Source organism: Sphaerodactylus townsendi, linkage group LG12, assembly GCF_021028975.2.
Source record: "Sphaerodactylus townsendi isolate TG3544 linkage group LG12, MPM_Stown_v2.3, whole genome shotgun sequence".
NCBI lineage: Eukaryota > Metazoa > Chordata > Lepidosauria > Squamata > Sphaerodactylidae > Sphaerodactylus > Sphaerodactylus townsendi.
In genome coordinates, this window is record NC_059436.1 from 18,876,219 (window position 1) to 18,900,230 (window position 24,012).

Sequence of the window (24,012 nt, forward strand, 5' to 3'; positions counted from 1 at the left end):
AAGCTGGCTTACACTGAATCAGACCTTTGGTCCAACAAGGCCAGTCCTGTCTACACTACAAGTACTGGCTCGCCAGGTCCTATGGTGTGGGTCTTTCACCTCACCTATTGCCCAGTCTGTGGACTGAAGCTGGGACCATCAGCATGCCAAGCCGGTGCTCTACCCACTGAGACACACCCCCTTCCCCAAAGAAAGCACCATGAGTTGAACTACATCCTTACCCCGGGTCTCCAGAAACATAGCTGCTATGGATGTCCTCACTATAAATGTTTCTGGAGTTCAAAGATGAAAGTCCTTTGTTTACTGGCTGTCGGAGCCCAAGCTCAGAAGCAGATGGATTTTTTGGGGGGACTAAAGGCTTCCAAGCCTTGCCATGTCTGGGGAAGGAATGAGACTCTGATACGGCTCCCTGACGTGGGGGGTGTTGCTGGCACCCAGAAGGGCTTTCAGGATTCTGTTGGTCCTTCTTGTTCTCACTGGCGCACGGCAAATGAAACACAGGAAAGTTTGGGTACGAGCTCAGCTGAAAAGGATTCCCAGCAAAAGCCAAGTTCAGGGAAGACTCCTTGCCATCTTGGTGAACAACGTAGTTCGGACCTGCGTAGAATTGGATGTCCTGAGTCCCTGAGGCAATGGGAGGCCAGAACAGAGCAACTGGTGGATTTGGATACAACCTGAAATGTAACAAACTTCTGCTGTCCTGTTCCAAATTGCGAGCTTCTCTGGAAGAGTCGGAATTTGTTGGCATGTTCTCAGATTCTAACTCATTGTGATGTCCACTGTGCTGGCATCTCAGTTCTATTTGAGCTCCCATTGGATATTGGTTGGAGCTTTCTTCGAAGGGTGTATCTTGGCTTGAATCTGTTCTTCTCATCTTGCGCCCTTGGCCTTGGTGAGCCTAAAACAAGCAATTAAGTTTATTGTGAAATTCAAGATAGTTATTTTGTAATAACATTTGGAATATATGAGCAAAGTACACGCAGCTCTTGTTATGTGGCCCCAGTGTATACAAACAATGCTTGTACTCTTTTGGCAAATAGTTTATAATGATAAGTGTCTATTATCTCAGGATAGGCATTTCATACAACACTAGTTGAAGATAACCTCCATGTTCTGTTGTTGGACCTTCAGAGGAACTGGTTGTCCACTGTGGAAGATGGCATGTTGGACTTGGTAGATCACTGGTCCAGTCCAACAGGGATCTGCTTATGTTCTTATGAAGGTCCTGACCTGTATGCCCTGTGGTTGGCCCTCCAGAGGAACTGGTTGGCCACTGTGTGAGACATAATTCCGGACTAGCTGGACTACTGGTCTGACCCATCTTAGTTTATGTACCAACAATAGAAAATGTGGTATGTGAGAATCAGAGCAGAGTGGTGGCTGAAGTGATGGACACGGACAAAGGAAATAAGTTTACGTTCAATAATGTTGGCAGCCACCCAAAACATGTCGGATTTGATGGCCCTTGGGGTTGGATTTGATGGCCCTTGGGCTCTCTTCCAACTCTATGATTCTATGTAGCCCCCCAGAACAGGGGCTGAGACTCAAATGGGAAAGCCTTTGGTGGTGACTGATGGAAAAAAGAAAAACAAAATGAACATGCAAACATAACACAAGAATGCACTGATGAGGTTCCATGTGAAACTGTGGAGAATTTGGTGAGTGAGGACATGGGGCTTGGTGGGACCTGAAGTGTGTTGGGGCAAGAAGTCTTGTCCTGATGTGCTTCCTCTTTGCAGCATGTCAAGAGAGAAGGCACATCAAAGAAAGATTTCTTGTCCCAACACGCTTCCTCTTGCCCTGCACATGCTTCTTGTGTTCTGCGGGGAAAGTGAGAGCACTTAAGAACATAAGAACAAGTCAGCAGGATCAGACCAGAGTCCATCTAGTCCAGCTCTCTGCTACTCGCAGTGGCCCACCAGGTGCCTTTGGGAGCTCACATGCAGGATGTGAAAGCAATGGCCTTCTGCGGCTGTTGCTCCTGAGCACCTGGACTGTTAAGACATTTGCAATCTCAGATCAAAGAGGATCAAGATTGGTAGCCATAAATCGACTTCTCCTCCATAAATCTGTCCAAGCCCCTTTTAAAGCTATCCAGGTTAGTGGCCATCACCACCTCCTGTGGCAGCATATTCCAAACACCAATCACACGTTGCGTGAAGAAGTGTTTCCTTTTATTAGTCCTAATTCTTCCCCCCAGCAATTTCAATGAATGCCCCCTGGTTCTGGTACTGTGCCCCCTGGTTCTGGTATTTTTGCGCCAGAGCAGGTGAAGGTGGAGAATAGCCTGCAGTGGGTAATCAGCTGATGACTCAAAATAAGAACGAGGGTATGAATCACAGAAGCTGTGATTCAAATACCCCACCAGCGAAGGGGTATTACTATCTTCATTGTGTGGATGCCAGTGGATGCTCATAGTTTCAGATGGGCAGCTGGGCTGGTGATGCCATAGAAGAACTAGATTCAAGGTCAGGGGTATCTTAAAGATCAGTAAGATTTCCAAGATGCAATCTGGCAAATCAAAACTCCTTTCTTGATGGTATGCTCAAGAGCTCATTTTGGTCCACCATTTTGGCCCACCCCGCAGATAGCAGCAGTGGTTCAGAGATACATTTTGGATGATTTTACTATTGGTAAATGAAATCTGACATCACAATCATTTTGGGACGCAGAAGTTTTTGTGACGCGATGAGGAAAAAGAGAGACTCGGAAGTGCCTTTGCCTTATAAACATTTGACATTTGTAGCTTGTTAACAATGCTTATTTTGATTATGATCTTTCTCAGTCTGAATCAGAAATGGACCTTGCATTATCAAATACGACTACTACAAACTACTGTATACATGTCCGCAGGTGGGCAAAGAACTGGTAATAAATTAACCACATTTTTGTATTTAATGGCATAACATAGATTCTGAGCAAGAATATTTGGGAGATTATCAACCCTTTTCAGTCCGTATATTTCACAAGCAGAAAAATGACCGCTTCATGAAAAGGAACAAATTGGATTTTATTTGTGCGGAACAAATTAAGTGTGTGGGTGTGTTATGGATCATCTTTTTAAAAGTCCAAGGACAGTCCATGTCCTTTCCTTCAACTCAATGCTTGCAGCCTCAAGCAGGGGAGAAAGAAAAAAAAATCATTTCCAGAAGTATGTTTTGAGTTTGCGACTTCTTGCAAAAACCGGTTGCATAGCGCTTTATCTTAAAATGGGTTAGTAGAAGAAGAGAAGAAGAAGTTTGGATCTATACCCTGATTTTATCTCTTGTAAGGAGATTCAAGGTGGCCTACAAGCTCCTTTCCCTTCCCCTCCCCACAACAGACACCTTGTGAGGTAGGCAGGGCTGAGAGAGTTCTGAGAGAACTGTAACTGTACCTAGGAATAGCTAGAGTTTGCCATGGTACATATATTATTTTTGCTGCTGTTGTCATGTAGAAAAACAAAGATGGTTGTTTCCTTTCCAAAGTTCCATCTATAAGTCAAGGGTGGAGTTTGGGGACAGGTGGGATCTCAGTGGGGATGAGATGCCATAGAGTCAGTTGTCCAAAGAAACTTTTCTTTCCCCAGGGAGAACTGATTCCCGGAGAAGAGTTGTAATTCTGGGGAACTCTAGCCGCTCACCTTGAGGTTGGTAACCTTAGTCTCTTCCAAGGATTGGCTTGTTTTTAGACTTCTTTTGCGCAATACCAGTCAAGCAGAGTTTTCAAACAAGGACCCATGGAAAGGACACAACAATACAGAGGTAGGAGGGAAAGAACTCGGTTGGAGAGATAGTTTTAAATCCTCGGAACTGCTATTAGTTTGATCACTGCAGGAAGCCAGCGTCATATTTTCACTGCTAGCCTGCATAGAGAGAAGTCTTATTCCAAAGCTCTAAGAGCCATCACAAAATAGCAACACCGCTAGGCTCCTGGGATTCCTGTCTGCCTAGCAACAAACATTCTAATATTGCTGGAAATCTCAGTTTTTGCCAGGACTTCTGAACAGGGTGAAGGTCTTTGGGATAGGGTTGCTAATCTCCTGGTGGGGCCCGGAGATCCTCTGGAATAACAATTGATCTCCAGATGACACAGAACAGTTCCTCTGGAGAAAACGGAGCGGGCGCTGTATGGTATTATTCCCTGCTGAAGTCCTGCCCCTTCCAAAGCCTGCCCTCATTCGGCTTTATCCTCCCTCCCCCAAATCTCCAGGTCTTTCCCAACCCAGAGTTGGCAACCCTCATTTGGGGTAAGGCCAAAGGACAATGCAATCCTATGCAAATTTAATTTTTAGGCAGCAGTGGCGTAGTGGCTAAGAGCAGTGGCTAAGAGCAGGTGCACTCTGATCTGGAGGAACCGGGTTTGATTCCCAGCTCTGCCGCTTGAGTTGTGGAGGCTTCACTGGGGAATTCAGATTAGCCTGTGCACTCCCACACACACCAGCTGGGTGACCTTGGGCTAGTCACAGCTTTTCGGAGCTCTCTCAGCCCCACCTACCTCACAGGGTGTTTGTTGTGAGGGGGGAAGGGCAAGGAGATTGTAAGCCCCTTTGAGTCTCCGACAGGAGAGAAAGGGGGATATAAATCCAAACTCCTCCTCCTCCTCCTCCTCCTCCTCCTCCTCCTCCTCCTCCTCCTCCTCCTCCTCCTCCTCCTCCTCCTCCTCTTCTTCTTCTTCTTCTTCTTCTTGGCTCTGACTGGTAATTCTGCAGGGGGCAGGTTACACTGTGAATCTTCCCGTCACAACTGCTAGTGAGTGAACAGTTTTATTATGCATTCTGAAGCAGAGGGGAGCCAGCATGGTGTAGAGGTTAAGAATGGCGAACTCTAATCTGGAGAACCAGGTTCGATTCTTCTCTCCTCTACATGCAGCCTGCTGGGTGACCTTGGGCCAATCTCAGTTGTCTCAAAACTCTCAGCCTGCATAGATGAAAGCAATGGCAAGCCACCTCCAGACCTCTCTAGCCTTGAAAACCCTACAGGGTTGCCATGGGTCATCTGTGATTCAATGGCAAATCACACACACAAGCAGAGGCACGCTGTTTGAAACCACCTGAACCTATTGTGCTTCAAAGGTTGTAAGACAAAGGAATTATTACAGGAGGATTCATGTAGGGCTTACTCCCAGGAAAGTGTTTTTAGAATGGCACTGTCAGGCACCTAATTTCATCCTCATTTTCCTTCATTTTTGGTCTTTCTCCCGGACCTTTAGCCCCTGGAAGAACATCCAGTCAAAATATACGCTTAAAAAAAATGGCTTTAATTACAGATCTCCGAAGCACAGCCCGCAATTGCACACACAGTGATTTTTCATCCGTTCATTGATTAAACGAATTCGGTTAAACAATCTCCCAATTAATTGATCTGTAAAGCAATTCAAATCATAATACTTAATCAACCAAGAACCTTTCAGCCACTAATGGCCTTGCTGGGTCTGTGCGCCATGAAGTCACTTAGTTAATTATTCTTCTCTCCACTCAAAGCATTTAAGATGCAAAAGAATTCGCCAACAAGAGGAACGAAACTAGTTCACCTTCAGCTGATGGAAGAATGAGTAGTCAGACATTAGTGTGCGAAACTGAAATGACGTTTTCTACCCGGTATTTGTTCCTGGGCTGCTCAGGTGGAGAGGGAGTTTAAAAATAACCAGCTATTAGGCTAGGACAGTGATGGCAAACCTATGGCACAGGTGCCAGAGGTGGCACTCGGAGCCCTCTCTGTGGGCACACGCACACAGAGTTCGTCATGTGGGGAGCGGAAAATCACACACACACCCAGACACACATCTAGGCTGGCCTAGATCACTGAGCATGACGTGTGCGCACTGCGGTGAGCAGGGAGGACTCGGCTGGAGGGCCTGGTGCCTGTGCTCCGGGTGGCTGCTGCCTGAGGGGGGATGGCACAGAGGAGGCAGAGATGCTAGAGAGGCACAGAGCGGTGTGCACGGGACTTGCTGGAGGCTACAGCAGGCTGGCCCCTGCTCGAGCAGGTGGGGCGGAGGAAGAGGGAGCCAACCTTTTTTTCTAAACTAAAATCTCAGAATTCAGGTTAAATTACCGGGTTGGCACTTTGCGATAAATAAGTGGGGTTTGGGTTACAATTTGGGCACTCGGTCTCAAAAAGGTTTGCCATCACTGGGCTAGGAATTTTTTTTTTTTAAGGCTGGATCTGGGGATCTCTTAAGAGCATTATTCACACTCTGGATCCCTGCCCTTCTTGGATGCTGAACCATGGACCACATCAATGAAGCCCTGAAATAGATCATAAATCAATCACTGATCCAGCAAAGCATCTGGCTGGCCCTTGGAAATCTGATTGGCAGTGCAGATTTTTTTAATAATGCTGCTTCGGCAGCAGCTGCCATCACAGCACAAGAATCTTCGCCATGTGACTGAAAGCAAGTTTGGGCAGCCATTTTGCGGCTATCTCCACCTGTGGGAGCCATTTTGTGATTGCGCCCACAACACCGTGTCCGAATTCCAAAGGTTCCCTTGTGGCTAAAAGAGGTTGCAGACTCATGTGCTGGACAATAGTGACCTTGATAGAACAAGGGTCGGATTCTGTTGAAGGTAGCTTCATGTGTTCACATGTACATGCGCAGTGAAAGGGAGGGCCAAACATCCCACTCTCATGCCAGGGAATAAAAATGCTCAAACTGCAGGGCGAGTGCGCGAACTGGGCCTAAGAGCCACCCCTAAGCAGCACCGTGCTCGAAACGGGCCTTTGTTTTGTTTTGTTAAGTTCAAGCTCCGTCAGCTTCCAGTTATGGGCTCAGGTGCCGCTCCTCATGAGGTGAGACGTGGGCTCCCCAGTGGTCAGGCACAAAGCCATTCTGCATCCATTTAATCTTTGTCAGCTGCGGGCTCCTCCATTTCATCCGCCCGCCTCACCGGGGCTCCTTTGTTAGCAACACTTCCATTCGAGGCAGAGTGTATGCACTCAGAGTAACTGCTTAATGGTAGGTATTAAGTCGCACATAGAGCAGAAATGTTTTCGTGAAAGCTTTAGCCATGGGGAATCTCGACTCCTGGTGCCAAGATGACAACTTGTTAGCCAGACCTTTTCCGTAGTGATTAATGTTTGCATGTAGCGCGACTCGCAACGTAAGGGCCCTATAGTCTTGCAGGAAACCAGAGCCAAGCGGCCAGCCAGCTGACACCTCCTCACTTAGAGGAACCGAGTGACATTGTGGGGGGGAAGAAAAATCACTTTTCAAGATGAAAGCGGACCCATCTTACAGTAACGTTCTGCCTCCTTTGGTCTCCAGTGGAGGGTTTAGCAGCTGGAAACTCAAAACGATCTTCTCAAGAGACTGACATAATCCTACATACAATCTCAAAAAGGAACAACTGTTTCTGATGCACGCTTTGTTATTTTTTTTAAGAGGGTACATGATCCCCTTTCCCCCATGTTCCCTTCACAACAACCTTTTGAGGTAGGTTAAAGCGAAATCCTAAACAATGTTACACCCTCGAAGCCCACTGATTTCAATGGAGTTAGAATGTGAAACTCTGTTTAGATTCACACTGTTAGGCTGAGAGATAATAGTTGGCTTACGTGGTGAACTTTCTGTCACGGGGTGGGATTTGCCCATGGGTCTCCTCAGTTGTTTTGTGACGCTCTGTCAGTCAGACGGAAGTGTGTTGCTTCAGTACTGTTATTCAGGGACTAGCCACCTATCTCATTTACCCTGGGGAGCAAGGAACATACCCCCAAGGCCTGACTTAGACATGCAAATACATTGTTTGACTCTCCTGGTGCTTTACGTGCAAATGGATAACACTGTGTTCAAAGGAACATGCAGACAACATCTGTGGTGTTTACACCATGTACGCATTTATTTAGATTTATATACCACCTTTCTGGCCCATGAGGCTACTGAGGAGTCTAACAATTAAAAACAAAATAGTACAAAACACATCATAAAACCAATTAAAACAAAAAAATCCACATATGTATGCAAACCACAAAAGAAAGGAATGAAAACATAGGTCAACAGAGGGAATTGTGGGAATGCCAGATGAAATCAAAAAGTCTTCACCAGATGGGAGAAGATTGATTGGGGGGGGGGGGGCAGATGAATATCTCCAGAGAAGTAACATGCACGTAACCATTTGATTCTGCAGTCACCAAAAGAAAATGTATTTTAAAAAAATATTTTACTGTTTTTACTTTGTCGGCTGGCAGGGGGTGCATCTTTTAGACTAGTGGCACCAAAATTTCAAGTTATCATCAGGTGACACTCCTGATGATATCAGCCAGGTTTTGTGAAGTTTGATTTAGGGGGTCCAAAGTTATGGACCCCCAAAGGGGGTGCCCCCATTGTTTCCAATGGGAGCTAATAGTAGATGGGGCTTCCCTTTGAGGGTCCATAACTTTGGATCCCCTAAACCAAACTTCACTCAACCTGGGTGGTACCATCAGGATAGTTTCCTGAAAGTAGCCTGAAATTTTGATACTTCTAACTTAAACATTGATCCCCTAACTGGCACCCTCAAATTGTCCCCAGATTCTGGTCCCTTCTGAGTGGATTTAAAGGGAGAATCTGGGCTCCCTATATTAAAAAACATTGAAAGTATTGTCAAAGGCTTTCACAGATGGATTCAACTGGTTGTTGTGGGTTTACCAGCCATGTGGCCGTGGTCTGGTAGATCTTGTTCCTAATGTTTCGCCTGCATCTGTGGCTGGCATCTTCAGAGGTGTATCGCAGAGAGAAGTCTGTAATAAGAGAAGTCTGGACACAGTGTATAACAGACTTCTATCTGTGATACACCTTTGAAGATGCCAGCCACAGATGCAGGTGAAATATTAGGAACAAGATCTACCAGACCACGGTCACACAGCCTGGAAATCACACAACAACCAACATTGAAAGTGATGCTGTTTTTTTTTGGGGGGGGGGGGGAATCTACCCTGAAACAGCATCATTTTCAAGCCCAGATTCTCCCTTTAAGGTGGATTTAAAAGGAGAATCTGGGCTCCCTTGTCTAAACAATATTGAAAGTGATGCTGTTTTTTGGGGGAGGGGGGAACCCTCCCTGAAACAGCATCACTTTCATTGTTGTTTAAACTAGAGAGCCCAGATTCTCCCTTTAAGGTGAATTTAAAAGAAGAATCTGGGCTCTTTAGTCTAAACAACATTAAAAGTGATGCTGTTTCAGGGCGGATTCCCCCACCCCTTCAAACAGCATCACTTTCAACTAGGGAGCCCAGATTTGTGAGTTGGGGCATGTGTTCAGATTTGTGAGCTGGGGCAATATTAGAATGTGATTGTAACTTTGAGATGACATGGTACAAAAAATTGTTCTTTGGTCATAGTGGGGGAGGGCGGCCTTTGGTCGTGGGGAGGCCGACCATACCGGGGCTGGGGCGCAAAACTCAGATTTTGCACCGAGCTCCATTTTCCCTAGCTACACCTCTGTTTGGATGTGAGACCTCCAAAGAATACCAGGGTTATGACACAGAACCAAGAAATAGCAAACCACCTCTGAATGCCTCTTACCTTGAAAACCTATGGAGTTGCCATAAGTTAGCAGTGGTTTGACAGTAAAAAACAAACAAACCGGCAGGCCTTGTAATTAAATCAGGAAGCTTGGTAGAGTAAAACATTCTTCCAGAGGAGCTGGCCATGTTAAGACACTGGGAAGAATTCTACTTTCTTTTCTGGCCCTCATTCCAGCCATTTTTTAAAAAATCCCCATTAATGATTGGTTCCTGAACCAGAGTCCACAAACGAAGCATATGCAAATTTGCCACGTGTAAATCATTTATTAAAATCACACAATATCCCAGGTGAAATCAGGAAGAGACAAACTACTTTCACGATATTCTTGCAAACAAAGACGAGAGGAAGGGAAGGAGGAATGAAGAAAGGAAACACAGTTCTGACACACAGACACTATGGGACATTAAAGAAAGAAGTTACACATTAAACATAGGCTGTCCTCCTAAGGACAGAAAAATGTTGCTATAAGTACATCGAGACTACTGTGGTACATCTGGACTCATGGCCCTGCCTTTCTTCCCAATCTTCACAAGCTGCATGAGAAGGACAACTGGGCATGCCAGAGGTGGCCACTGGATAGAATACTAAGTGCAACTCAAACTCATAACCTTCAGGGGTGTATGGATGATGCAATTAACCCTTACGTGGAGTTTCTCTGATCCAAGCACTAACGAACGACTGAGCCTGTAAGCCTCACAGTACAAATAATAAGAAATTCCCCTACTTGAGCAAATTGAGATGGATGGATTCCGCAAAGCATAAATGTAACATCTTTAAAACATTTTAAAAATATCCGTTTTGGTATTTTGTGTTCCCACAGCAGGAGAATACAAGGGTTGCCAGCCAAAACGATCTTTCCCCCCATGTGCCGCATGGAGATCTTCTCCGTTTCACCGCTGTGCCTTCCATTTTGTGCGCTGCAGTAGATTCTCCATGAAGGTGCCCACAGATGTGTCCTCTGTTTGCAGCTCACCTACACGTGGTTTCACTGTAAGAAGCAGATGAATAATGTATTGTCGAAGGCTTTCACGGCCAGAATCACTTGATTACTGTGTGGTTTCCGGGCTGTATGGTCGTGTTCTAGCAGCATTCTCTCCTGACGTTTCGCCTGCATCTGTGGCTGGCCTCTTCAGAGGATCTGAATGATGCCAGCCACAGATGCAGGCGAAACGTCAGGAGAGAATGCTGCTAGAACACGGCCATACAGCCCGGAAACCACACAGCCCGGAAACCACACAGCACTGTGCCACACAGCACAGATGCCAGCCACAGATGCAGGCGAAACGTCAGGAGAGAATGCTGCTAGAACACGGCCATACAGCCCGGAAACCACACAGCACCCAGATGAATAATGTTTGTTTTGCCTAGAAATTCTGCGCACAAGTCGTTTTGCCTTTTTTTCGCTTTGAGGGCCAGTGATGCAGACATCCCCCTCAACATAAAAATAAAGAAAAAACTATACGTGAGCGGGATCGCTTGGCAAAACAAACTTTATTCATCTACTTCCTACAGCAAAATTGCGTGTGGATGAGCTGCAAGCAGCGGAAACCTTCGTGGGGAGTCTTCACGGAGAACCTGCTGCAGTGCGCACAATGGCGGGCACGAGCAACGAAAATGAAAGCAAGAGGTTTGGGCAGGAGAAATAAAACGTTTCCCGGCTGCTTGTGTTCACTCAACAGGCAGGAAACATCTTCAACCCAGGTTGGGGGACAAAAGGATGCTAGTTTAGCAATTTTTGAAAAACCAGGTTGAGAGAATTAAAACAGACTGAAGTCATTTTGCGGAGGAGAGTTGTGCCAAGTTCCCCCCCAAAATGCTTTTTATAATGTCCTAAAGATGTTACATTTATGCCGTGTGGAATCCACCACTGATGGATTTTCCAGCAGAAATATGTTTCTTTTGGTTTTGACAGCGCCCGCATGTTGCTAGTACGCTGGGCAGGTAGTCCATACTTCTGCATTATCTCTTTGAAAAACAGACACAGGACACAACTTCGGCCTCCTTCTTTTTTTGGGGGGGGGGAGGGGGAGGGGGCGAACTGTTCTATTAATGCCAATCAAATTGAGAAAATGATCAAATGAAATTGCATTTTGAGCATCATAAGCTGTGTAATGTCTATTCTGTTAAATTGAGGCCTGTAATTGCTTCCCTGCTGAAAAGAGACAACAAAGGCAGCAATCATGCCATGTCATTATCCCGGACTAGAAAACCGGCCTTTCCGGGGAGGACTTCAAAGGCTCGTGGTTCTCGAATTGCATTTGGCTGCTATTGTTGAAGCGCAGGCAATCTTGATTAGGTGTTTACACGGAGGTAAGGCACAGTGCACAGAGAGCCTGAGTGCCTGGGTCTAGAGCCATTAAAAAATTGTACATTATGTTCCTCGCTTTGAAGTAAGAGGTTTGCAGGGAGGAAAGCAACTCAGATTGAGTACAGCTGAGCTAGACAGGGCCTGCGACCGCCTGGTCTCTCTCTCTCTCTCTCTCTCTCTCTCTCTCTCTCTCTCTCTCTCTCTCTCAAAGAAACTCATCAGGTTCTTAGAGAAGCAGGCATCGCTGCAAAATAAGTTGAAGCTTTCAAAAACAGTCTGTGAATTAGGGAAACGTTTTGCTTCAGACCAGGTTTGGACAGCCACAGGTGCAGGTGGGTACTCGTTCCATCATGATGACAACAATTAGCATTCATGTGGTGCTTTCCTCTAAATTTTCTGGCAGCCTGAATACGTTCTTCCAAGACATCTAAGCACGTTACATTTTTTTGTTTTGTTTAACGATACAAAAAAGGGTCATCTGGCACCATAAGAACCGACAGTTAGAGGGCAGGATCTTGTTTAAAATTTCCGTTCAGGGAAGAGCTTCGGGGCACTGAACGGTGACCTCCTCTCTCCCCCAAAATATCCCTGAAATGCTGCTCTTGGGGAATGCAGAGCCCCCCTTGCCCAACCATGGGAGGGGGGGGAGTGGAGGGCTGCCACAGGTGGTGGTGGGGACTGATGAAAATCACACCTTCATGCACATGTGGATCCTTTGCCACTGTAATCACCGCTTTAAATGATGTTTGCATTGCTAATCTTACTTGTTCTTCATTTTGTGTGCCTATTTTGTATCAGTGTATTTATTTATTTACTTTGGCGGTTTCCTGTTACCTGAACACCAAACTTAATCCCATGAATACCTCATTTTGTGGGCAGCAAACAGGATGGATATTTCCTAAACAAATTGGGAAACTAGAAGGAACTGCTAAGAAAGTGAGATGGGGCCGCTGAGGGACAGAGAGTCTACCTTGGCCTCTAACACTGCTCGGATCTGACTCAAACTTCTCGAAAAAAATCAAGTCGGCCTTAATTTGTCTCTGCAGAACTTTCTCTTGCAGGAAACATGTTTCTGTAGGAACAGTCTTATATGTGACTTATTTACCAACACTGAAAATAGCATGAACTCACAAGCCTCTGAAGATTTTCGGAGCTAGAACATATCCGAACAGGACACCTCCTGCTAGGGGGAAAAGGGAGGGGGATTGGCATCACTACACAGCCCTGATGTCATTTTCTGGCACAACTGTGGAAGTGATGTCAATGCATTGGAGTGATGTTCTAGGAATCCACATTGCCCTGATGGGATGACACCACTTCTGGGTTGCTGCTGGTAGTAACTTTGCAACATCAGAGCGATGTCAATTAACACGTCCCTCTGCACCACCACCCCATCCCCCACCAAGGTATTGGTGGCGGGGAGTGGGGTATGGTGGAATCCTCGTTTGGGAAGAACTCTTTAAACAACTGAAACTTTCCTATTTTTAAAAAACTCGAATAGGAAACATAAAAAGAAATCCTGACAACTACTTTTTTTTTAATGGAAGGTATTGTATGAGCAATTCAAAGCAGGTAGGGAAAGACTGGCATTAACATCTTGCTGAACATTTGTTTTTTTCTTCCTGTTGCAGGTATATAATTTGGCTATGGGCAGTGACTTACGGCCTGTAGCTCACAGCCTGCAACTCTGGATGTGTCAAGCATTGAATTCTATCCTGGATTGCCTGTTTCTTGGATTGCTTATATTGCATTTCTTACCCTAGCAACCATGGACTTCCTTGGTGGTCTCCCACCCAAGTATTAACCAGGGCTGACCCTGCTTAGTTTTCAGGCTACGTTGCCAGACTAATTCCAGATGCAAACACACATGTTTCTTGTCTTTCTGCCAGGAGAAGAAATCATCCCACGGTTGTTGGTAAGGCATTCATTCAGTGCCCCCTAGTGTGCACACGAGTTTCTATCAGCTCTGGATTATGACCAGAGGTACCAAATCACTTGAACAATTTATTCAAATGAGAGGTGGCCAAATTGACAACTACAATCTACAATCCCCTTTGGGGACGCCACAAGTCATCTGCAACTTCAAAGCATTTTCTAACATCACCATGCCTTGGAAGGCTAGTAGCCGGGGGTGGGGGGCAATGAGTCTTCTTAGGTATCTGACTGGTTCTGAGGGAAACAGGAAATTGGAATACATGAACCAGTTGTAAATCCTTACTTATGGTTGAAGATCCTGTGATCGCAAGCCTTGCTGAAGCTAAATAGTTCAGGATTCTGTCAGGGATCTGAAGGAAGGCCACTTGGAATTAAATGCATAGTGCCTTGAATCCCAGGATAGTAAAAAGGCAAGGTATAAGTGCAAAGAATGAATCAATAACACTCCGATTCTTATCATCACAATCTTTGGGTAAACCTTTCTTTGCCCCATCACTACACATTGTTTGATGGTGCATTTTACTCTGCGATTGGTTGCCTTTGATTGATTTAAAAGAGCCAACTTTTACTCTGTGATAGATGGCCTTGAAGAGAATGTTTGCACTATTAGTTTATGCTAGAAAAACATCATGTATTATCTACAGATTAAGACAGAACTCAACAATTACAGGGTATAAAGTGATTGGCTGAGGCACTGCATGATTCTTTGGCATCTGTGCATGCCCATTTATACCCACTGTTCCACTTTGTTTTCTGCTTCTGTAATTCCATGATCTGCATTGTCTGACATGTCATGTCTGATACTTTTTGGCAGTGTTTCTAATTTTGCAATCCTGCCCCGGTTGCCCTGCTTATTAGATATCTCAGGCTCATTGACTGTATTGGTTTATCCTGTGCTATCCTCTTTGAATCTCAGTGAGAATGGTGGGATGCAAAGGAAAATAAATAGGAAGGAAGGAAGGAAGGAAGGAAGGAAGGAAGGAAGGAAGGAAGGAAGGAAGGAAGGAAGGAAGGAAGGAAGGAAGGAAGGAAGGAAGGAAGGAAGGAAGGAAGGAAGGAAGGAAGGAAGGAAGGAAGGAAGGAAGGAAGGAAGGAAGGAAGGAAGGAAGGAAGGAAGGAAGGAAGGAAGGAAGGAAGGAAGGAAGGAAGGAAGGAAGGAAGATGAGGAGTTCATCTCCCTAGAGTGGAGTTTTAGACTTCTGTCTGTGCCAGCCACAGATGTAGGCGAAACGTTAGGAACAAGATCTACCAGACCACAGCCATACAGCCCAGAAAACCCACAACAACCAGTTGAATCTGGCCGTGAAAGCCTTTGAGAATACATATGAAGTCCCTGATTCAAATCCCCATTCAAACATGAATTTATTGGATGGATTTACATTGCTAGCTACTAATTTCATTTTCTAAGATGACCGGGGATGCCTCCTCCATGATATTCTTACAACAATTCCCTGAGGTAGGCTAGGTCGAGAGGCAGTGACTGATTGGTCTATGGTCTTCTAGAAAGGCTCATGGAGGAGTGGGGATTCGAACTCAGATCTCTCACATCCTAGTCCAGTACTGTCGCCACTGCACTCCACCAACCATCTCTCAGCATTCTTCCCCAGCCTCTCAGGCTGTCCCACCCAGTATGTCGAATATAGAATAATTTACTATTGTAGGAAAAGTATGAAAAAAGTTTTCCTGTGTGTTCAACTTTGGCTGCAAAAAACCAGATTCTATTTATCGTTTATTTATAAATGGTGGCAACTGTGTTTATTCCTGCTTTTGTGATTTACGTATTGTTGCTCTGATTATGTTGCAAAGTGCTCTTGCAAAAAGTGATCTGTGAACCTATTAAACAAAGAAAGCACTCTGAACAGTTACTAGGGCGCTACAAAAAGGCTGCCAGCAGTTATTCTACTAGAAGGATGTTCACCTACCTGTCCCGGATGATCTTTCGTTTGCTTTTTACTATGGAGTTGAAGATAGGAGTTGCTCTGTCGGGCTGCTAACCCCAGTGTGATTTTATTCTTTTCTATAAAGTCTTTTTTGGATCTCTGTTGTTTGAAGTCTTTTGTTTGGGCAAAACAACTACAGTTGCCTATACTGGAACTGCTGTTATGTTGGCAGGCAGATTTAGCCTCTCCTCCTTGCTCCCTGTTTTTAGCTGATGGATAAGATTCATCACTAACACTTGCAGATGATGCAGAAGAGTTCAGCGACTCTCTGTCAGATAGAGATGGGATATCTTGGCTTCCTTCTTTGAGGCGATGATCCCCAGGTGTGAGCCTGTCTTGGGATGGACTGCAGGCCAGAGATGCAAATGGTGAGCTTTGGGCATCCTCTGAGTATAGTTGCGTTAATTCCACAATACTGCCTTCTCTTTCATTCTTCCAGTTGGGATTGTACCGTAGTTCAGAGTACCTGTCCGTGATTCCCTCTTTGATACTGAAAAAGAGCAAACAAAAGGAACCATTTGACTATCACTGAATATCACTGAATATTTTAAAAGGTATCCATTTTAAAATGCCAGGCCCAGATCCACTCCAGCTTTTGAGGATTACCAAGAATGATGTCCTCTAGTATACAGGTGTCAAACTCGTGGCCCTCCAGATGTTATGGACTAGTTCCCATCATCCCCTGCCAGCATGATACTGGCAGGGGATAATGGGAACTGTAGTCCATAACGTCTGAAGGGCCGCAAGTTTGACACCTATGTGAGTCTAGTGCATGGGCTCTCAAACTTTTGTCTCCTACAATCCACCAACCACACTATCAAGGAACTTGGGTCCCACCGCAATAGAAACAAAAAGCCCACTTTTTTCCTGAGTAGGACATTTATATGTTTTCAGGGATTCTGTAAATGATATCATTTACAGTAAGTTTTAAGGACATAAACAATGCAATATTATTGTTGGGAGTACATTTTATTGCTATGGCTTTAATGGCTAGTCTTTGACCCCTTCTGCACATGCAGAATAATGCACTTTCAATCCACTTTCACAATTGGTTGTGGTGGGTTTTCTGGGCTGTGTGGCCATAGTCTGGTAGATCTTGTTCCTAACGTTTCGCCTGCATCTGTGGCTGGCATCTTCAGAGGTGTATCACAGAGTAAAGTATGTTTCACACTGTATCACTGATTTTGCTATTCCACACAGTAAAATCCAGCTGCAAAGTGCATTGAAAGTACATTATTCTGCTTGTGTGGAAGGGGCCTTTGGCAGTTTGGGTCTGTAGGAACCAGCACATCACAGACATTTGCTGATGGGCAGGGGGAAGGAGAGGGGATTGGGAGAAAAACTGAGTGTTCAATGTTACTATTGGTTGTGATGGAATGCGCAGCTGACCTATGGCAACCCTGCTTTTCCAGGCTAGAGACCAACAAAGGTGGTTTGCCATTGCCTGCCTCTGTTTAGCCAGCCCTGGACTTCCTTGGTGGTCTCCCATTCAAGAACTAACCAGGGCCAACTCTGCTTCCAAGATCTGTTAAAATCAGGCTAGACTGGGCCATCGAGATCAGTGCCATCAAGTTGTGACTGATTTAGGACAACCTTGTAGGGTTTTGTAGGCAAGAGAACATCAGAAGTGGTTATCCATTACCTGCCTCTGCAAGCAGTTCTGAACTTCCATGATGGCCACCCATCCAAGTACTATCCAGGGCTGACCCTGCTAAGCTTCCAAGATCTGATGAGATTGGGCTAGCCTGGGCCATCCAGGTCTGCGCAAGTTACTCTCAGAATGGAAGAGGAAGAAGGAGGAGGAGGACGAGGACGAAGAGGAGGAGGAAGAAGAAGGAGGAGGAGAAGGAAGAGGATGAAGAGAAGGAAGAGAAGGAAGAGGACGAAGAGGAGGAGGAGGAGGAGGAGGAAGAGGAAGAAGGAGGAGGAGGGGGAGGAGGAGGAGGAGGGAAATCACTCCAAAGGCCCCTATGATCTCTTGTACCTAGTGGGATCATACGGGCTACATGTCCCATCAGCAGTGGTTAACAGGTGTTGGACAATTCAGATTAAATCCCAGCTGACATATGGTGATGCTGTGGGGTTTCAAGGAAAAAGAGGTTCAGAAGTTTGCCACTGCCTGCCTCCATTTCGGAATATTCCTTGCTGATCAGGACTGACCCTGCTTAGCTTCTGAGACCTGATGAGTCTGAGCTGGCCTGGGCCACCCAGATCAGGGGACATCACTCCCCACCTGGTCCTTTTAACCAGAGATGCCAGGGACTGAATTTGGGCACTTCTGAGTGCAAAGCAGGTGGCGTACCTGTTGGTATTTTGCAAGAGTCTGTCACACTCCAGACATGCAAGGGTTAACCAAGTGCATGCTAATTAGTTACTGAGGTCATAGCTTTATGGCCAGTCCATCGATTAAGCTATTGGTCAGTTAGCCCCAGCATTGCTTATGTGAAACTAGTCACATAGACAGAAGGTTATAAAGTAAAGTATGTTTCTTTGTTTGAGCACATTGCGCACACCATTGTTGCACATTGCAAGATAGACACCATGTGAGACTACCGGTACAAGGTGGAAACTATGTTACCAAGTTAGTGCTAGAACAGGAAGCTGTTCTTTATTTTCTTCCAGGTAGCCCTCCCTAATAGCTAGTAAATTCATTTATATAAAACCAGCAACTGTGTATTGGCCTCTTTTAAGCTACTCTGCTAATTATATTAAGTTCACAAGTTATCAGTACCACTCAGCCACGGCCCCTCCCCCATGCTTTGCCCACAACTGGACAATTACGGTCAAAATAAATTAGGGAATCAAGCTAACAGGTACATTTGGGCCACTTCTCAAGATCTCCCATTACCCAGAAATGTGGTGCACCATCTTTGATTTCCCAAGTCCTGATGAATGGGATTAGAAAGAACTTTCAAAACCCAACAAGGGCAACAGTTGATAGTGGTGCTTTAAATCCACCCTGCGCATCAAAACCCTGACATGTCAGCCACACCACCTTCAGTCCTGACAACAATTGGAATAAGGCTGGCTATTGTCCTATCCTAACCTGAGGATAGCAGTCCATTTATACTCCATATAAAGCATGACTCACTGATCATAACAATCAATTAAACTTCCGTTAAGGCCCCTAAGTACCTCTGCTAGGAGCTTTGGACTACAATTACTGTTTCCTGATAGGTTTAGACAACAGATATCATCACCGCAGCGGTCCCAGGCCTAGCGGTGATTATTCATGAATGTACTTCATATGCGTGCATTAAGTGAGGTGTGTTTTGAAGTGGCTAAAGCCCAGCAATGCGCAATAGCCGGCTAAAAACAATAGTTCTGCTCCAAAGGACAGCAGATGATTCTGAAGAGGTTCATTGTATTGATATCGGAGAGCAGGGGCTCAACTCGATCGTGTTGTCTGTGGGTCACCAAACCGGGGCGAGGCATGCAGCCTCTGAAGTCCTGGCAGGCAAACGCAAAGAGCCTCTTAGAGCCATCTCTCTGCCCCCTTTTTCTGTTGAATAAGGGTTATGTGGACTATCTGTGCACAACATGCCTTGGTTGGGGTGTGTATGGGTGGGGGGGGAGGGACCCAACAGATGCAGGGGCTCCTCTTCAACGTTCCAGCTTCACAATGGATGCAGACAGAGAGCATCATAGGTATACGGCCTGGTATTTTGTGGCTGCTAATGGACTCCATCTGAGCACACGCTGTGATAATTTGAAAGAGCAAAACATCAAATTTCCATTTAATGAAGAGCTCCACGCTCCGCCAGGGGGAAAAATATAAAAGAAAGCCCTGCCTAAGATTAGAGTATGTTTCCTGCCCAATTAACATCTTTTTCTGCTAGCAATAAAATGTTCAATAACTAGCCACTTTGCCCGATCAGGAGGCCTATGAAAGCATGCTATTAATAAATTTGGTCCTCTTTTCTTCTACAGCGTTTGTTTCTAAGTAGATAGTTAAATGGTATGTGTTTATCATTTCCCCATTTCAGGCTTAATTTAATCCTTTTAAACAACAATTATTTTGAATTTATGCAGCATTCAGGCTTCATCTGTGCACGGCAAATCCAATTTTCTGTTTACCTCGGAATGGGGAAGTTAATGGATCGCTAAAAGCAAGCAGGGGTGACAAAGAGCCACTCCAGATTTTTTTAATTTTGGCATTTAAGCAGTTATTGAATAAAAAAGGAACTATTCCATTGGCATGCCCTCAAAAACTATAAGGCGTTCTGCCACGGGGGGCAGGGTGGGGAAGCTATTAGACCAACTTTTCAGTATCTCTCTTCCAAAGAAGCAAGGATAATAAAACCAGCAGACCTTACAGGGTCGTTGCAGAGATGAGTGAGACTTGGGAATTCTGCAGTGTGAAATATTAATGTTTTTATTATGTTGCAGACAAACCCTTGGATAATAATGTTGGGAGCTTTGCTCCTTCTATACTCTGTCTTAGAAAAAATGTTAGAATGGTCGGTTGAGGTGCAGTGGTCGAGGAAACCGTATGCTTCCACATTAGAATATAGTCCCAAACAAACATGAAAATTATCATTCATTGTTAAGCGCTGCCTTTATCAAAAACCTTTCTTTTGTGTGTTATTGAACATGGTACTTTGATACAACAAAGTTTTTAGTTTATTTTTACTTTCAGACTTTCAAACGGCCACACTCTAGCTCCGGACAGCCTACAGCACACAACCCTACCAACATCTCTTTCTGAGACACACTGGGCCTTTCCCCACTTACCTTAAGCCCCGTGCTACTTGAGGAGAGTAGTGCGGGGTCCCCCGGCACTCCCCACGAGAGGGGCGGCGACAGCGCAGCTGCCCCGACCCTGCTGCTGTCGCGCCCCCTCAGCGTGCGGCATCCCTGGCGCTCTTGCAAAGGGTGCTTTTTGATGACCCCGCACAGAGCGCGGGGTCGTGGGGACGCCCGGGCGCGCGCCAGGGATGCCGCGCGCTGAGAGCAGTGCGCGGCATAGGGGGGATCATGCTGAGTGGGGAAACACCAACTATTAAAAACAGCTGTTTGAATTTTTACTCGTGCTTGAAGCATGTTTAGTAGTTAGCATGCTGGACTAGGATCAGTGAGACTTGGGTTTGAATCCCCATTCTGCTATTGAAACTTGCTGGGTGTCCTTGGATCAGTCACACACTGTTAGCCTAACTTACAAGAGGGTTATGGCGAGGATAAAATGGAGGAGAAGAGACTGCTGTAAGCTGTTTTGGTCCCTTTGGCCAGAAGGATGGGGTATAAATTAAGCAGCTAAATAAATATTGACCACTAGCCCATTCAGCTCAGAGCAGCCTGAGTGGCCGACAGATTTCTAGGATCTAAGACTGAGAAGGCTCTTCTGCTATATAAAATGTTTTAACTGCATGAAGAAACCTATGGGCCTTTCCCCACTCCCTTCCATCCCCCCTATGCCGCGCGCTGCTCTCAGCGCGCGGCATCCCAGGTGCGCGCCCAGGCATCTCCACGACCCCACGCTCTGTGCGGGGTCGTCAAAAGGCGCCGTTCGGAAGAGCGCCTGGGATGCCGGCTGCCTAAGGGGGCGCGACAGCGGCAGCGTCGGGGCGGCTGCGCTGTGGCCGCCCCTGCCGTGGGGAGGGAGGAGGAACCCCGTGCTACTCTCCTCAAGTAGCGCGGGGCTTACGGTAAGTGGGGAAAGGCCCAAAGTTTGAACAGGGGACTTCCAGAGCCATATTGCTTAGCACCATTAGCTCCATTAACTATTTACTGATGTGATATAAACTAGAGTTAAAACAGCTGGCCAAGGGGTAACTTACACCAACATCCATATAACCTCTTGGTAAACTGGCAATCACTATTCTCTTGCAAAATAGCAAGGAGAATTTTAACCTGACTTTTGAACCCAATCAGACATCTGAAGAGATTTTTTTCCTTTTCGGTCTCGTGCAACTCCATGTTGCATGTTTAAAAAACAAAGAAAAAGTTCAATAAAATGGGGTGGGGAGAGAAATATGGAGAAGCTGCCAGTATGTCTGTGAAAAGAGAAGAGAAGAAGAGTTTGGATTTGTATCCCACCTTTCTCTCTTGTAAAGAGAGCCAAATCCTTTTCCCTTCCTCTCCTCACAACAGACGCCTTGTGAGGCAGGTGGGGCTGAAAGAGTTCCAAAGAACTGTGACTGGCCCAAGGCCACCCAGGAGTTTTCATGTGGAGGAGGGAGGCTATTCTTACATTTTCTTTCTTACATTTGGCATCTCTGCAGCTTTTAAACCAGTGATGGTGAACCTTTTTGAGACCGAGTGCCCAAATTGCAACCCAAAACCCACTTATTTATTGCAAAGTGCCAACATGGCAATTTAACCTGAATACTGAGGTTTTAGTTTAGAAAAAATGGTTGGCTCTGAGGCACACGTTACTCAGGAGTAAGCTTGGTGAAGCAACCGTGCAAAGCTTCGAATTGGTGAAGCACAACCCTAGGAGGGTTTACTCAGAAGCAAGCCCCATTGCCAGCAACCCAGGTAAAGGATCGTGATCAGGCTAGCCTAGATGTGTGTGTGTGTGGGGGGGGGTTCCGCCACGTATGCCCACAGAAAGGGCTCTCAGTGCCACTTCTGGCACCCGTGCCATAGGTTTGCCATCACTGTTTTAAACTGAGCCTGGCCAGAAAAGAGAATCTGGGAGCCTGCAGGTCCGTATGTTAAAAATGGCCATAGTTACCTTGAATTATTACTGCAGTTTTCCTTTCTACAATTAGTTCCAATAGGAATCTGGGCGTCTTCTAAATCTGACTCTTCTGGTTCACTCAAGGGTTTCTCCTCCAGGCTATCGTCCTCTAAGCTGCCTTCCTCCAGTTCGTAATAAGACTGGTCCAGCAGTTCTTCACTGCTGCTGATTCGCTGCTGAAGCTCCAGCTGATATTGCTTTTCTTGAGCAAGACTTTCAGAATCGGACACCAGAGAGTCATGCGCGTTGGAATGCAAATTCTCCTCGCTCGACAACAGGTCTTCAGATGCAGTTTTCAAAAATGAATAATGAACATGGGGCTGAGTCAGTCCGTTTTGCGATGGGCGGCTCTTGTCCATATTGCGAGATGTTCCGGATGGCTGGTAAAATTCCCTTTAGGGTGCAGATAGGCACAAAAGAGACAAGATAATCAACACAATTATCTTATGCAAGATCTAACCCCAAAGCAGAGACACTATGTGGAATTTTACAATAAAAAGAGATCATTTGAATTTAATTTTTTGTTGTCTTGCTTAAATTTGGCAACTGGAGTATTACTGGAGGGGTAGGGAAGGAATGCTTAGGATTGCATTGTAATAAGTTTATTTATTTGGGGGATTTTCATGTTGCCTTTCCTGAGGAACCTGCCCAGGGTGGCTTAGGAAACAACACAACAAAACACAGCATTAGAAGTGATAAATGAAAACCTGGCTTTAAAAATCCCAGCCACAAGAAAGACCCTGTGATCCAGAAGCGGGTTTGCAAGTAGATCACAGAAATAATAGCAAATAATCCATTTATTATATTCTTAGAGCTGGTCGGAGGAGACAGTAACCAAGATAGAAGCCCCTTCTCTCACACAGATGTGAACAGATGTATACCCTGCCTTTCTCTCCTGTGAGAAGACTCCAGGCAGCTTAAACATTCCTTTTTCCTTTCTCTCCCCATAACATACACCGTGAGAGGTAGGTGGGGCTGAGAGAGTTCTGAGAGAACTGTGACTATCCCATGGGTCATCCCAGTACACTTCATGTGCAGGAGCGGCGAATCAAACCTGTGTCTCTAGATGAGCTCATATTGAGGAGCGGGGAATCAAACCCAGTTCTGCAAATTAGAGCCCACTGCTCTTCACCATGACACCACACTCTGTGGAGCATTGAGTCTGTGGCATAGTACCCCAATGTGGACCCTGTCCTCCCTAGGTTCCACCCCCAAATCTCCAGGAGTCTCCCAACCTGGAGCTGGCAACTGTACCCTAACATCCCCTGTCAGTGGCCAGAGGGACCTAGCAACCTTGTGATACAAGGCCTTCAATAAGTGCATGCCACTGGCAGAAATTCAACAGAGGGAGTATTTTTCACCATTGCACCTGGAATGGGGGAAGCTACACCTGTTGAATTTCTGCATCTCAAGAATCTGGGGAAAGCGCACAGCTTCTGCTAGGGCAGTCCTCCACAGATTGCCTCCACCCCTAAAAGCACAAGAGAATCCCTAAAAAAAACCCCTCCATCTACCTGCTTTCTCCATCTAAATCCTCCCTTTTCCCCATTCACCTTTTCCAAAGCAGGATCAAGTCCACCGCAGGGACAATTCACAAAGCAGCTTTCCGCAGCCGCCCCCCACGCCATTAGCGCTGCATCTCCATAGCAACGATACACAGACAC

The 24,012-nt window shown here is 45.8% G+C and overlaps 1 protein-coding gene across 1 annotated transcript in view; it reads right to left on the reverse strand.

The window, feature by feature from the left end:
- JHY (junctional cadherin complex regulator) overlaps window positions 1-24,012 on the reverse strand; it is a 32,041-nt gene extending 8,029 nt beyond the window's left edge. The window contains exons 1-4 of the mRNA XM_048513033.1: window positions 23,902-24,012; window positions 22,343-22,741; window positions 15,649-16,156; window positions 222-898 (exon numbers count right to left, since the gene is read on the reverse strand). Of these exons, the coding sequence (XP_048368990.1) occupies window positions 222-898; window positions 15,649-16,156; window positions 22,343-22,707 (1,550 nt within the window). The 5' untranslated portion in view covers window positions 22,708-22,741; window positions 23,902-24,012. The remainder of the gene's footprint in view (window positions 1-221; window positions 899-15,648; window positions 16,157-22,342; window positions 22,742-23,901) is intronic.